The following is a 14,744-nucleotide window of genomic DNA, read 5'->3' on the forward strand; positions in this document are numbered from 1 at the left end:
TGACGTATCGTACGATCGTAATAACATATTGTAACTACGTATTTTATAGCGTTGTCAAATCATTATTTTATCCTACAGTTGATTCGGTTTCACATGAAACGATAGATTTATTTATCTATTTGTACCTAGTTTTACCTTTTCCGTTCCGATTTATGTCTATCATTTCTGGTTCAATATATATTCAAATTATTCAATAATATCACTGACGTGCAATACTGGGAAATGAAATTCCCTAGTAATTGAAAATGAGAGGAATTCTTCGAAGCGAGCTCCACCCGATACTCCACTTTAAATATTAACATCAGAATTCAGATATCGAGAGTTCGAGATGTCTTCAACGGTATTTCTAGTAGTTCACATAGTTTATAAATTCCATTTTCATAATTTGCTCTTCATTTTAGCTCACTTAATTACAACTTTGAAGTTTAATTGATGCTTGATACTTACACACGTTGTTGATTTTTGTGAAATACTTACTGCTCAAATAATTCTTGGAATTCTATTTTGATACGATTGCATCAGCATAAATTTCTCATTTATAATTCTGGCAGCCGGTTCCATTGGACGGACTTGCTAGTTCGATGTTTCTCAAGATAGTAAATAGTGGAAGGTTTTGAGGGGCTTAGACCCTTTAGGATAAAGTGGACTGGTGAAAAAAAATAACAAAACCAGAAAAGTCCGACGAGGCAATCAAAGCCTACGCTCAGGTTAACAGTATAGATCAACACACACAACACTTAAAAATACCAAAGGAATCGAAAACCAACAGTACAGTTAACATTTCGTTACGTTCGTTTAGAACTTCCATTCCAAAAGCAAATTGTCAAAGCAAACAGTCGAAGCAGATCGTCAAAGCAAATTGACCCTTATGCGCCCGTGCAATTCCCATAAGATTGCCAGGAACATTGTAATTGCCAATAAAGCTGTTCAAACTTGTTTCAGACGCAAGACGAAGAAGTTTTCTCCCAGTTCGGAATACAGTACGGCGAAGATGGCGCTGCAATCGGTCACTCGGACGGTGAGGAACAGTGATTATGAGGTTTGTCGCTTTTGTGACGTCTTCTTTATCTATCGTAAAAACGTCACAAACTTTGAGAGCGCATGGGAATAGTATAGTATGGTAACAAGGATAAAAGGGGCACTTTATGATTTTTTTTAATGTAACTCTAGAGGGAATGGCGACTATCGAATTTGTTTAGCATCGGCATTCCTATTGTGTTTACCTGTCTTTAGTGCAACATGCAATACCAAGATTGTGCCTTTCAATTGTATCAATAAGGAAATTAGAAATACATACATTACTACCCGTATGACCACAAACAAAACAGATTCAAAGGTGGTTAGCTAAACGCAAATTAACTCGATCGCCGTGACCTTATGACTGACGCGTTGAGTTCACAACTCTTTCTATTTGGAAAACTATGTAAGTGCTGGCCGCATTTTCATATTACTTTGATATTTCGAAATTATTCCTAACAGTTCATCTCTCTCGACTACTTGACCTTTTATCACTATAGTCCGATTTTTAATTCGAGGCATTAAAATGACAATTGCAACTGTCATTTATACAAAAAAGGGTGACCCGCTACAATAGTGATGTTTGGAAATCTTACTACGACGATGACATTTAGTCATGCTTTATTTTACTATGTATCAAAAATTTACTATTTCTATTAATTGAGCTTTTATAATTGTAAGTTGATATTAAATTTGTTTTTCATCCAACCACTGCATAATGTCAGAATTCATCCAGTTTGGAGTTGGATGCGCTCGACTTTTCTTGCATGGTAAGGTGCTTTATCTTATACCAGCACCGCATTTGGCTTTAATTTTATAAATTTAAATTAATATTATTATTATTTTTAACATTTAAAAACAGTCACCGCGCATGTCTTTTGATAAATTGTCGTAAATATATTTTTTTTATACAGAGCTAATTTGATATCTGAATAAAAAAATGTAAGCTCGACTAACTTTTGATTGTAATAAGTCGATTCTAACACATCACTATTTATTTGGAATTAAAAACCTGCCACACTGGAAATGTCATTTTACTGCCTCGAATTAAAAATCGGACTATATGTATTTTTATATTCATCATTCATCTTTATGCTTATCCGATTCCTGCTATCTTTATTATATCTTCTGCCCCTTATCATGCTAGCTTAGCATTTAATATTCGAATTGTGTTATATCAAGCTGGTTTTCACTGTCTTTTCCCGACCAAACCAGGTTTTAGTAGGTACTGTGATAGGCTAAGGTTAGAATACCAACTCTTTAAAGAAAGTTAATACTTTTTCAATTTAATACAAGAACTATAATCTTTGTGCTTCCAGGAAGGAGCAAGGAGGCCATTCATCGCGGCCCATTTCCATGGCAACACATCTCATCTGAGTCCCGATGTCCACGAACACTACAAAGGTAATCTATATCTATACTTATAATAAATCTGTAGAGAGGTCAATTCTGTACATAAAATATATTTAAAAAATAACTATCAAGGGGTGGTTAGGGATCGCTACTGATGCCAAAAATGCAATCAGTAAAATTTTTGTCTGTCTGTCTGTCTGTCTGTCTGTCTGTCTGTCTGTCTGTCTGTATATTCGTTATAGAAACAAAAACTACTCGACGGATTTTAACGAAATTTGGCACAATTATTCTTCATACTCTTGGGCAGGTTATAGTATACTTTTCATTACGCTACGACCAATAGGAGCAGAGCAGTGAAGGGAAATATTGGGAAAACGGGGTAAGTTACTCCATTTTTTAAGCTTCCGTCACGTGTGCAGGCTTATAGGTTAAAGCTACATAGAAATCATGTATGACGGAAATATTCTCCCTAAAATTATATAAAAAATATTCCTCGACAGCATATGTCTAACTTTTATGGTTGACTCACAATAACACGTGAAACTCCCGATAGCTTAGCAATTCGGAGATTTCTGATTGTATTTGTCTACTCTAACGTTTACAACACTATCACTCATCCCCAATTAAAAAAGTTAACATTATTACCTATTCAATAAAAAAAGAATCATGTAAATCGGTGTAGAAACACCAAAGTTATACATGAAATAATAAGAAATCGCGCGTGAATACAGAGTCATGCTATAAGGATTATTTTTGTGTATCGGTTGCCGCGCTCGACGCGCGTCGTGGCGGGAGGTATAAAAAGGCGGGGCGTCCGCGCTCGAGCGTCATACAATATTTGGCTGTTGATGCGAATAGACGTTCAGACTGTTCGACCTTATTGACAATCAATAATTGTTATTTGCAAACCGTGCTTATCAGCACGACTTTTAGTCTTTGAATAGTTTATTTTTAGAATTGTTTTGTTGTTAGTTTATATAATAGGTATTAGATTAATAGTATTAGTAGTAGGTACACCTATTAGTTATTTTGGTAGTGTTTAATTGTATTAATAGTTTATTTTCGTAATTGGTAGTGTTTAATTATATTAATAGTTTATTTTCGTAATTTTTATATTATTTATTTTGGTAGTGTTTAATTGTATTAATAGTTTATTTTCGTAATTTGGTAGTGTTTAATTAAATTAATAGTTTATTTTCGTAATTGGTAGTGTTTAATTAAATTAATAGTTTATTTTCGTAATTGTTAGTGTTTAATTATATTAATAGTTTATTTTCGTTATTATTATATTAGTTATTTTGGTAGTGTTTAATTGTATTAATAGTTTATTTTCGTAATTGGTAGTGTTTTATTATATTAATAGTTTATTTTCGTAATTATTACATAATAACTATATATAATTGTAAGTGTAAGGTAGCTTCAGTTACCGTCGATTAAAAATACACAATGCCACTTAAAAAACGACCATCTTTATCTCGAAATTCGAGAGATGCTAAAAGGATGAGAAATGCGCGTTCTTAAGAATCGGCAGAGGAAAGAGCACATCGGTTAAACTCTATGAGAGTTAGTGCCTCAACCTCTCGAGCCAATGAAAGCTCTCCAGAGAGAGAGATGCGATTAGCAGCTGACAGAGCGAGACGAGCTACATCACGGGCGTCTCAAAGCTCTTCTCAACGAGAGCTGAGGCTTACCATTGACCGAGAACAACATGTGTTATCCCGAGATGCTGAAACTGCGTCACAACGAGAATTGCGTCTCACTGCTGACCGCGAACGGCATACATTGTCTCGCGAGTCAGAAACCTACACTGAGAGGGAATTGCGTCTCACAGCTGACCGCGAACGTCATATATTGTCTCGCGAGTCAGAAACCTTCACTGACAGAGAATTGCGTCTCACAGCTGACCGCGAACGTCATATATTGTCTCGCGAGTCAGAAACCTACACTGAGAGGGAATTGCGTCTCACAGCTGACCGCGAACGTCATATATTGTCTCGCGAGTCAGAAACCTACACTGAGAGGGAATTGCGTCTCACAGCTGACCGCGAACGTCATATATTGTCTCGCGAGTCAGAAACCTACACTGAGAGGGAATTGCGTCTCACAGCTGACCGCGAACGTCATATATTGTCTCGCGAGTCAGAAACCTACACTGAGAGGGAATTGCGTCTCACAGCTGACCGCGAACGTCATATTTTATCTCGAGAATCTGAAACTTTAACTCAATATGAAGACCGTTTGACAAATGATAGGGTGCACCATAATGTTATTCGATCTCTCGAAGACGCACATGAGCATGAACAACGACTAGAGTCGGTACGCGAATATTATAATTCTTTGAGACAAGAACGATCAGTAAGTTTGTCTAATGAAAGATTAAGAATCGAAAATATTCGGTCTCTTGAAACGGACGAACAGCGAGAGGCCCGTCTTACTGCAGACAGATTTCGACATAGCCTTAATAACTTAGATGTACACATAGAAGATCAATCTAGAAATTCGGTGGCTTGGTCCGACAAATATAAAAGTGGGTTTGCTTATAACCTCACAATTGATTATGGATCATCTTCTGTAATAGGCGATATGAACGTGGTATGTCGTTTTTGTAATGCTTCAAAGTGGAGTAAGGAGTCAGCTGGTTTCTGTTGTTCTACAGGTAAAATAAATTTGCCTTCATTCGAAGACCCACCGGAACCTTTGAAATCACTACTTTTAGGGGAACATATACAATCTAAACAGTTTTTAGATAATATTCGCACTTATAATAGTGCATTTCAAATGACATCCTTTGGCGCTCAACAAATCTCAGAAGGTCATTTCATGCCTACTTTTAAGATACAAGGTCAGGTTTACCATTTGATAGGATCCCTTTTGCCTGAAAACCAACCTAAGTTTCTTCAAATATATTTTGTATCCGACTACAACGAACAGTCGAATATAAGAAATCAATATTTCCCGAATTTAAATACTGAACTCATATCACAACTTCAGAACATGTTGCATCAGGTTAATTCGTATGTATGCAGTTTTAAATCGGCATTAGAAGCTCTTCCTCGAGATGATGATAACAATTATAAAATTGTTATAAATGCCGATAGGCGTCCAACTCAGGAACACCCTGGGCGTTATAATGCTCCATCCACGAATGAAGTTGCTGTGGTATTGGTCGACCAGGAATGTGATAGGCGTGATATCGTTATCCGTTCCAGAGATAATCGTTTGCAACGTATTTATGAAACCCACAGGGCTTACGACAGTTTGCAATATCCTTTGATATACTGTCGAGGGGAAGATGGTTATAATTTTGCTTTATACCAAACTGATCCGCGTACAGGCGCACCTAATTATAATAAAAAGATTTCATGCCTTCAATTTTACTGTTACCACTTGCAAGTAAGACGGAATAGGTTTGTATACTTTCAACGTTTTCGTGGCTTATTCAATCAGTTTATTGTAGACATGTACGCAAAAATTGAAACCGAAAGATTAGTTTATATACGATCTAATCAAAGGCAGCTGCGCGTTGAAGAACACGTATTCTTCACCTTCGCGACGCCATGCAGCAAGATAACGATACGGTGAATATGGGTCGTTTAGTTATTTTGCCCTCTTCTTTTACTGGTGGTCCACGATACATGCACGAACGTACTCAAGATGCTTTTTGTTACGTAAGAAAATATGGACGTCCCGATTTATTTATTACTGTAACTACCAATCCTAAGTGGGATGAAATTACTCGGGAGCTTCTTGAGGGTCAAGCACCGCATGACCGCCATGATATCATAGCAAGAGTTTTTCATTTAAAATTAAAATCAATGATAGATCTACTTACCAAAGATAAAATTTTTGGAGAAGTATTGTGTTATATGTATAGTATTGAATGGCAAAAACGCGGCTTACCTCACGCACATATCCTGCTTTGGTTAAAAGATAAGGTTCGACCTAATGATGTAGACAGTTTAATCAGTGCTGAAATTCCAAGTCCGATTGCAGATCCCGTGTTATACGACATTGTTAAAACTCATATGATACATGGTCCATGTGGTTCGTTTAACGGGAATTCTCCTTGCATGCAAGACGGTCGTTGCACTAAAAGATATCCAAAAGCCTTAGTGGATGGCACTGTAACAGGACATGATGAATACCCATTATATCGTCGCCGTTCAAGAGATAATGATGGTTTTACTGTTGAAAAGCGAGTGTCTGGACAACAAGTTACTTTAGATAATAGGTGGGTCGTTCCGTATTCTCCTGTGTTGTCCAGAGCATTTCAAGCTCACATAAATGTTGAAATGTGTAATAGTGTAGAGTCAATAAAATATATTTGTAAGTATATTAATAAGGGCAGTGACCAAGCTACATTTGCTTTGAGAAATGAACATGATGAAGTTACAAGATTTCAGTCAGGCAGATATATAAGTTCTTCAGAAGCTGTGTGGCGGATCTTAAGTTTCAACATTCACGAAAGATATCCACCTGTGACTCATCTGGATGTTCATCTTGAAGGCGGCCAACGTATATATTTCAACGCCGAAAATGTCACAGAACGGTTAGAGAACCCTAGACAAACAAGTTTATTAGCATTCTTTCGACTTTGCCAAACTGATGATTTTGCAAAATCTCTTTTGTATGAGGAAGTTCCATCGTATTATACCTACGATAAGCAACGGGGTGTCTTTAATCGAAGACGCCGTGGCAGGCCTGTAGATGGCGAGTCAGGTATTTTTAAAGAACATGTTCTTGGTAGAGTGTACACCGTTCATCCTAACAACGCTGAGTGTTTCTATTTGCGATTATTATTACATACCGTGCGAGGACCAACCTCATTTATAGATTTGAGAAAAGTAGACGATGTTGTTTATCCCACTTATCAAGCAGCTTGCCAAGCGCGTCATTTGCTTGAAAATGATCAGCATTGGGATGACGCTTTAGCAGAATCCTGTGTTAGTGATAATCCACGACGGTTACGCCATTTATTCAGATGCTGTAACATTATGGGAAAAATATAAAGAAAAATTTTCAGAAGACTTTCTTAGAAATATACCTAACAATGATGAAGGCACAACTAATGATAATTTCCGTGATCTTGCCATAAATCAGTGCTTATTAGCTCTTCAGGATGACTTAACAGCAGTAGGCGGTAAATCACTCTGTGAATATGGTTTGCCAACACCAACCTCAGTCGGAGAGGTAACTAATAGGGAATATTCCGCAGAGATTGGTCACAATTTAACGGAACTGCTGACAACATTAGAAAACGGTGTCCCAATGATGACTGCAGAACAACGTTCAGTTTATGACCGCGTGTGCAATAGTGTTCAAAATAATTTGGGAACAATATGGTTTTTAGATGCACCTGGAGGAACTGGAAAAACCTTTTTGACTAAATTAATATTGGCTTATGTTCGAAATCAGCGTAAAATTGCTCTTGCCGTAGCTTCATCAGGGATAGCTGCAACATTGCTACCAGGAGGTAAAACTGCTCACAGTATGTTTAAAATACCAATTGATTTAGATCGCACGGAAAATCCAACCTGTGGTATTTCAAGAAATAGCGACAAAGCTAAGGTATTACGCGAGTGTAGTTTAATCATATGGGATGAATGTACGATGGCCCATCGAAAAGGAGTAGAAGCGGTAGACAGAACTTTAAGGGATATAAGACAAAATGATCGACCAATGGGCGGTATCACGGTTTTATTTTGTGGTGATTTCCGACAAACCTTACCGGTAATACCACGGGGAACCCGAGCTGATGAGGTTAGGGCTTGCCTGAAAAGCTCTTATTTATGGCGAGATATACAATCGGTGCATTTGACTATAAATATGCGAGTGAGAACTGGAGATAACCCGGATGATAGTCAATTTTCTGACACATTATTAAAGATTGGTGAAGGTACCTATCCACAACTACACCAAGGAAAACTTATACTGACGCCTGAATTATGTTGTATGGTGCAATCTCAACCACATCTTATATCGTCGGTTTACGGTGACGTAACAAATATATTAAATAGGGACAATTCTTGGCTATGCGAAAGATCTATTTTAACTCCTCGCAATGACCAGGCATCTGAGATCAATAACAAAATACTGTCGAATATACAGGGGGAAAGCAAAGTTTATAGATCAATAAATAGAATGGTCGATGAACAAGAAGCCACTAATTACCCGATAGAATTTTTAAATCCTTTAAATATGCCCGGACTTCCCTCTCATGAAATTTGTTTAAAAATTGGGATACCGATTATTATGCTCCGAAATTTAAAACCACCACAACTTTGCAATGGAACTCGACTAAAAGTAACCCAGTTGCAACAAAATATAATCGAGGCTCAAATTTTAACAGGTTGCGGTGCAGGAGAAACCGTCTTTATTCCCAGAATACCCTTAATACCAAATAATTTTCCATTCCAATTTAAAAGGACGCAATTCCCAGTATGGGTGTGTTATGCAATGACAATTAACAAGGCTCAAGGGCAGACTTTTCGTGTTGCTGGAGTAGATCTCAGTGTCAGTTGTTTCTCACATGGTCAGTTGTATGTTGCTCTTTCCCGTGTTAGCAGTTCTAAAAGTCTTTATGTTCACGTGCCGGACGGGTCAACTTTCAATATAGTTTACCCGGAAGCTTTGCACTAAAGTATTTTCGTTTTATAGGTACCTTTACCTTACCTTTATAAGGCAGTGGTACTTATATTGCCACCAGAATTTGAACCTTAACACATTATTATAAGTTTAAAAGCTATAAATATTTTTAAGTTCTGTGTCTTATAAAGGGTTAAGCCTTATGTGAACGTGATCTAAACAATATTACCAATATAAATAATAATAATAAATATTACCAATACATTAACTTAATACACAAGGAGTTACACGCTGACGGAGTCGCGGACACAGCTATCTATACTTTTCTGCCGGAAGTCACTATTCCACGCGGACGAAGTCGCGGGCACAAGCTAGTCTAATATATAAAATTCCCGTGTCACGATGTTAGTTACCGTACTCTTCCGAAACGGCTCGAGCGATTTTTATGAATTTTTGTATACATATTGGGTAGGCCTGAGAATAGAACAACATCTATTTTTCATACGCTTAAATGATAAGGGTTGCTCACACTAAAAAAAAATATTTTATTTTTTCTACGAAATTGTTTGTTTTTATTTTTTTAAAATGTGGCATTAAAAATACATAAAACTAGAAAAAAAAAATCGGCAGAACAACGTTTGCTGGGTCAGCTAGTATATGTATATAATCTGATTTGTAGCGATTCCACGAGTTAATGTTTTCCCCATCTTTTAATTTATTTTAAGTTATTGTGCCTGCAAATTAAAATATATTTTGATTCACATTGAGAATCCCAAAAAGAAAGTATTTAAAGTTTTCATATGACACTAACTTTTTTCTCCTTCCTTCCTCCATTTTAATTGGAGTCAGCGCAAATTTATTTTTCTGTCATCTTCACAGTCACTTTTCTAAACCTTGTCATTCCTCACAAACTCCATACATTGGTCTACGTCACTAACTTCACTACTGTACTTCCAGGTAACGGGCTAGTCCGCGTCTCCCACGGCGCAGCGCACGACGTGTGGTACCCAGCGCCGTGGACCGTGGCGTCCCCACACCCACGCCCCACTCTCACCAGGAACGGACACGTGCACGTCCACCACACTGGCGTTTACTTGGTCTATGTGCAGGTAAGAAAGGAACCCCTTTGGGAATTTCGTAACTTGCTGAACTCCTAGAGAAAAATGTCGAAATTCAGCAAACGAAACATTTGCGTAAAAGGGATCGTAATAGTAAAATTATAAATTCAAGTTTAACTGTGTCTAATGAATTGTCAAAATATTGAAAAGTTTCGCCTAAAAATAAGTGTTATCTCAAAATCTGCGTAGAGAACACGCGCCTTGTTTGGATCTTGTTTGAATGATAACACATTTTTTCTCCTACAGATCTACTACCTGGATAGCCACGACATCATCTCGTGGGTCCTGCACCGCACTAACGCCGACATCGAGGGTCGGGAGACGCTCCTGCAGTGCGCACAGTCCTCGCACTCCACTGAGCACATCGACAAGCCCAACTCCTGCTTCTCCGCCGCCGCCATCTTCCTGCGAGCTGGCGACCGGCTGGCAGTCAGGAACACAGGGGGAGACCGGCACTCCTTGATGCAGCCAGAGAAAAGCTTCATCGGTCTCGTCAAACTAGCTGACGCTGAAGACCCCACCCAGGAATTGTAATTCGCCCAACCCTCCCCTTTTCAGTAATTTTCCCCCAAAACTTGAATAAGGGTTAGTGTGCCAACAGATTGTCTGGTCTAACGTGTAGTACGAATTTAGGTTCATTGCCTATTTTTATGTTACAGGAAAATTAGGATGTATCCTATTAGTGATTAGTCACACTCATTGCTAAATGTTGTCTAAAACATTAGATAAAGAATTCATTTTTATGAAATTTTGTGACTTAAAGTTAGGGGACATGATTAATTTTTTTCCTAATTTTGAGTTTCGTTAAGCTTTCATCTTACAATATTTGTGATATAACTTCACAAATATATTGGAAAGTGATAATATTGTTACTATAGTCAAACGAGTGCCATTGTTATGTTAACGAAGTGGTAATTATAAGAACAAATAAATTAGTAGATCTATTTGGTATTGGCATTACTGTGTAATCGATAATATACAAGCCACCTCGCCTAGACGCTTTAACTGGCAACATTTTGCTTCTGTGTTGCCACCATGCTATAAAGTATGAATAAGGTGTTTTATTGTTATACTATATAACAATAATATATTTTGATAAATCAAGGAATAAATCGAAAGATCTGTTATACCATTGATATTATAAGTACCTACTAACGTTAAATCTTAATATAATTTATTTGTACGTACATAGGTATTCTTATTTAATATAAAAGTTGAAATGCAAGGATGCATTTTTGATATTCATGTTTTGTAAGTGCAAACAATAAATTAATATTAAAAATATTTGACCTGTCATTTTACTCTCCACATCTCATCTGCTTATGGCGAAAAGATCCACTGTAACCGCAAACAAATTTAAATATGATGCACATTAAGGCAACTACGTTTTAAAAGTAAACTGGTGTAAATGCGAAAGAGACGGTACGATGCACGCTTCGGTGTCTCTTTTTAACCCAGGACTCAGAAAGAGCGGTGCTGTAAGTTGTCCCGGTGTCCTAGACACGTTTCATTAAAATCAGTCAAGCTTTTTAAAGTGGTGAAGAATAAACGAATCACTGCAAATATCCTCAAATGGGAACACGAATGAAAACGCACTGAAAAAGAATATTTATAACTTAATTAACAGAGTTCTTAGCTTCGGTTGATAATAAAATTGGTGGTGGGAAAATGGAATATGGAAATCCGATTTTTAAGCGAGAGCCTCAATCATTAAATCTACATCTTCACAATTTACAGATGATATGTCATGTGGGTTATTGGAAAACATTTTTGTTTTAATGTCATCTTGTACAAAAGCACAAAAGTTTTATACTTGAATGCGGTGATAAATGCCTAAATTAGTTCCATAATAATAGCTAAAGTTACTTAAGGTAGTCAAAGACAAAACATTAACGATCTCTCGGTTCTTGGATCTAGTTTGTTACCGTCGTCAATTATTCCCATGAAACTGGATATCTTTTGTCGATAAAGTTTCCAAAGCTGTCTTAATCTAAGGAAATATTTACTCAATACTCAGTTTGTATTTAATAAACCTACATTATAATTTAGCGGTATCTCTAAATCTGCAAAAGTTTGTTAATTCTTCGATGTATACTAACTATAAAATAAATGTATATTCGTTAATCTCGATAACGTATCGAGAAAAGTTCGATAGAATTTGTTAATTTATATTTTAAAATCACAGCTTGGGACTGGCGACACTGGGAGATCCGCAAAATTAAAAAATGTGTTGCCTCTAATTTCACTCACCAACAAGTTTATTTTTAATCTTGATCCTTTTTCTATATACCAGTAGCAAAAAACACCACTCTCACCCACCACAATTACCCGCTTAGCTACCAAGGTTCACGAGATACAGCCTCGTGGCGGACGGACAGACAGCGAATAAGTAATAGGGTTCTGTTTTTATCCTTTGGGTACGGAAGCTTCAAAACCATTACAAAATTTTCTTTCTACAGAATTCCTACAGTAGTAATAGTAGATAAAAAGTAGGTAGGTATACATATAACAATTCGATGCCGTAGAAAGGTTAAATTCCAAGGATCTGATACTTATAATAACTTCGCCACAGAATTAATTGCCTTTAAGGACTTCGTGAAACCTAACGTGAGAGCGAACAGCTGAAACGACTGTCAAACCACTATATAAAAGACAAATATTATCACAATTACCACCGCAGATATTATTTTAGGACTCGGAAGTTTATTTAAGTTACCTGTTTTATTTTCTTACTCATATCTAACGGTATTGAAGCTTTCCGGGTCCCGTTAAATCGTTGTTAGTTTTTCAGTATTCAAACAATTATTATTTTTAGTGTTTACTTAGGTATCAAAGAATAACTATCTGCCTGACATGAAACCATTGTATAGCAACTTTTTTATTGTTATCCCATTTTCAAAACAATAATCTCATGTTAAATTATCCTGACAAAGGACGTGGTCCAGAACGTCCTCAAGCACGGTGGAGTGATGATCAGCGTAAGATGGCTGGCAGGAGCTGGATGCGAGCAGCCGAAGATAGATCTCGATGGCGTGCAATTAGGGAGGCCATGTTTAGTAGTGGACGAATAAGGGCTGGAATAAGGGCTATTTAATTTTACATAGGTCGTAACTAAAAATATACATAATCTATACTTAAGCACTAAGATCTTAAGAGGCAGAGGTATCGGTATGTCAATCAGTAAGGTGCCAACACCGTCAATTTCATTAAGCGCGACGCCAACATTCCCCGGCAACGGAATCTCCCGTACAGCCGCATACAATGCTATTACGATCGATGCCTCAAATAAAATGTTCATTAAAAGAATTAATTTGTTACGTATCTATACAGCTGGCACCGACTGTACCAGGATAAAGTTAATATAATTGGACGACTTTGTTAAACTTGCGGGATTTATCCAATTAGGAACAGAGTTTAATAGCTTTGTAGGATCTGCCCTAGCTTTGTAGGGAAAAATGCTTAAACATAAACCTTTGATAGAAAATCTAGGCTCTAGAAATAATTGAAAAATTGTTTTAGCCGTTATTTTAGTTTTTCGTGGATTTACTGTTGTTAAAGGTATTATTTTGGACATTGAAGCCCGTATCGGGCTGCTCTCCACTATACAGGTAGGCCCGAAGATGACATGAAATTGTACATCCTCATTAAGTTCAGATATTATAGTTAGTTGTTCGAAATATACATGCTTTAATTGATTTCCATCTACATACAAGAAAAGATAATTTCTCAGAAAAGACGAATTATTCCACTAAAGATCAGCAGAACTGTGTCACAGCTTCGGTATTTCTTGGGCAGACTCGTGTATATTTTAATATGTCTCGACCTTGTTGCTTCGGTCACTTTATTATTCAACGCATCGCCTCAAGCGTTACTCCGATTCATACTATATCTTAGGTTTGCTCAAAGCTAAGCATTCAAATAAAGAAATGATATCGGTAAACTAATATTGACTCAAGGATTATCTTTTATTGATAATTCACTCAGAGGTTTCATTTCAAAATAGACACATCGGTGCATAGAAGAGAAGTTTTATCAACAAAACCATATTATCGTTGAAGTAAACAATTGATATATTGAGGGTTGCAAGATTTTACTGAACATACACCTTCTCTTCGCTAAAGTTGACATTTAAATATATCTCCGGAGTCTGTTTTAACGATTATAAACAGCTGGTATGGTTTACAGGATAAAACACAGGATTAATTAATCTCAACAAGGACCAATAGTCCTAAAATAAGACACGAAAAATTCAACTCAAATTGGAGATTTGCCTAAAACAACAATTTCATAATGACTTAGGTATTCATCGCTTCGCTGAATCTTTCAAGAAACAGTATAAATTTTCAATTAGTAAAAGATCAGTTGTTTTCAACTTTGTTTGTACATGTGTATAATTAAGTAGCATTTTTTTTCACTTTTGTAATGAAGAACCGACTCTCGCATTCACTATTAACGATTGATATTTAAACATTCAATTCACATACACAAAGACAATCAGACTCACAATTTTTTAGCGCTTCGTAGACAACGGGCAAAATCTACCCCTGTAAGCAGCAACGCTTCGCTATCCGTCCAACTGTCACCAAGCTGTATTTCAAGAATTCAAATAACAATTTTAACAACCTATTAAAGGTTGTTAAAATTGTTATTTTTTGTTAATCATGTGTTTTT

The 14,744-nt window shown here is 36.7% G+C and overlaps 1 protein-coding gene across 2 annotated transcripts in view; it reads left to right on the forward strand.

The window, feature by feature from the left end:
* The window catches only part of LOC113501647 (protein eiger-like), a 58,380-nt gene extending 47,023 nt beyond the window's left edge, over positions 1-11,357 (forward strand). The window contains exons 5-8 of one of the 2 annotated variants that reach the window (XM_026882824.1): positions 943-1,018; positions 2,337-2,421; positions 9,913-10,064; positions 10,320-11,357. In XM_026882824.1, the coding sequence (XP_026738625.1) occupies positions 943-1,018; positions 2,337-2,421; positions 9,913-10,064; positions 10,320-10,607 (601 nt within the window). In that variant the 3' untranslated portion in view covers positions 10,608-11,357. Of the gene's footprint in view, positions 1-942; positions 1,040-2,336; positions 2,422-9,912; positions 10,065-10,319 lie in introns of both variants that reach the window. The other variant, XM_026882823.1, reaches the window with a different exon arrangement.
* The last annotated feature ends 3,387 nt before the right edge of the window (positions 11,358-14,744 follow it).

The sequence above is a fragment of the Trichoplusia ni genome, chromosome 16 (genome assembly GCF_003590095.1).
Source record: "Trichoplusia ni isolate ovarian cell line Hi5 chromosome 16, tn1, whole genome shotgun sequence".
NCBI lineage: Eukaryota > Metazoa > Arthropoda > Insecta > Lepidoptera > Noctuidae > Trichoplusia > Trichoplusia ni.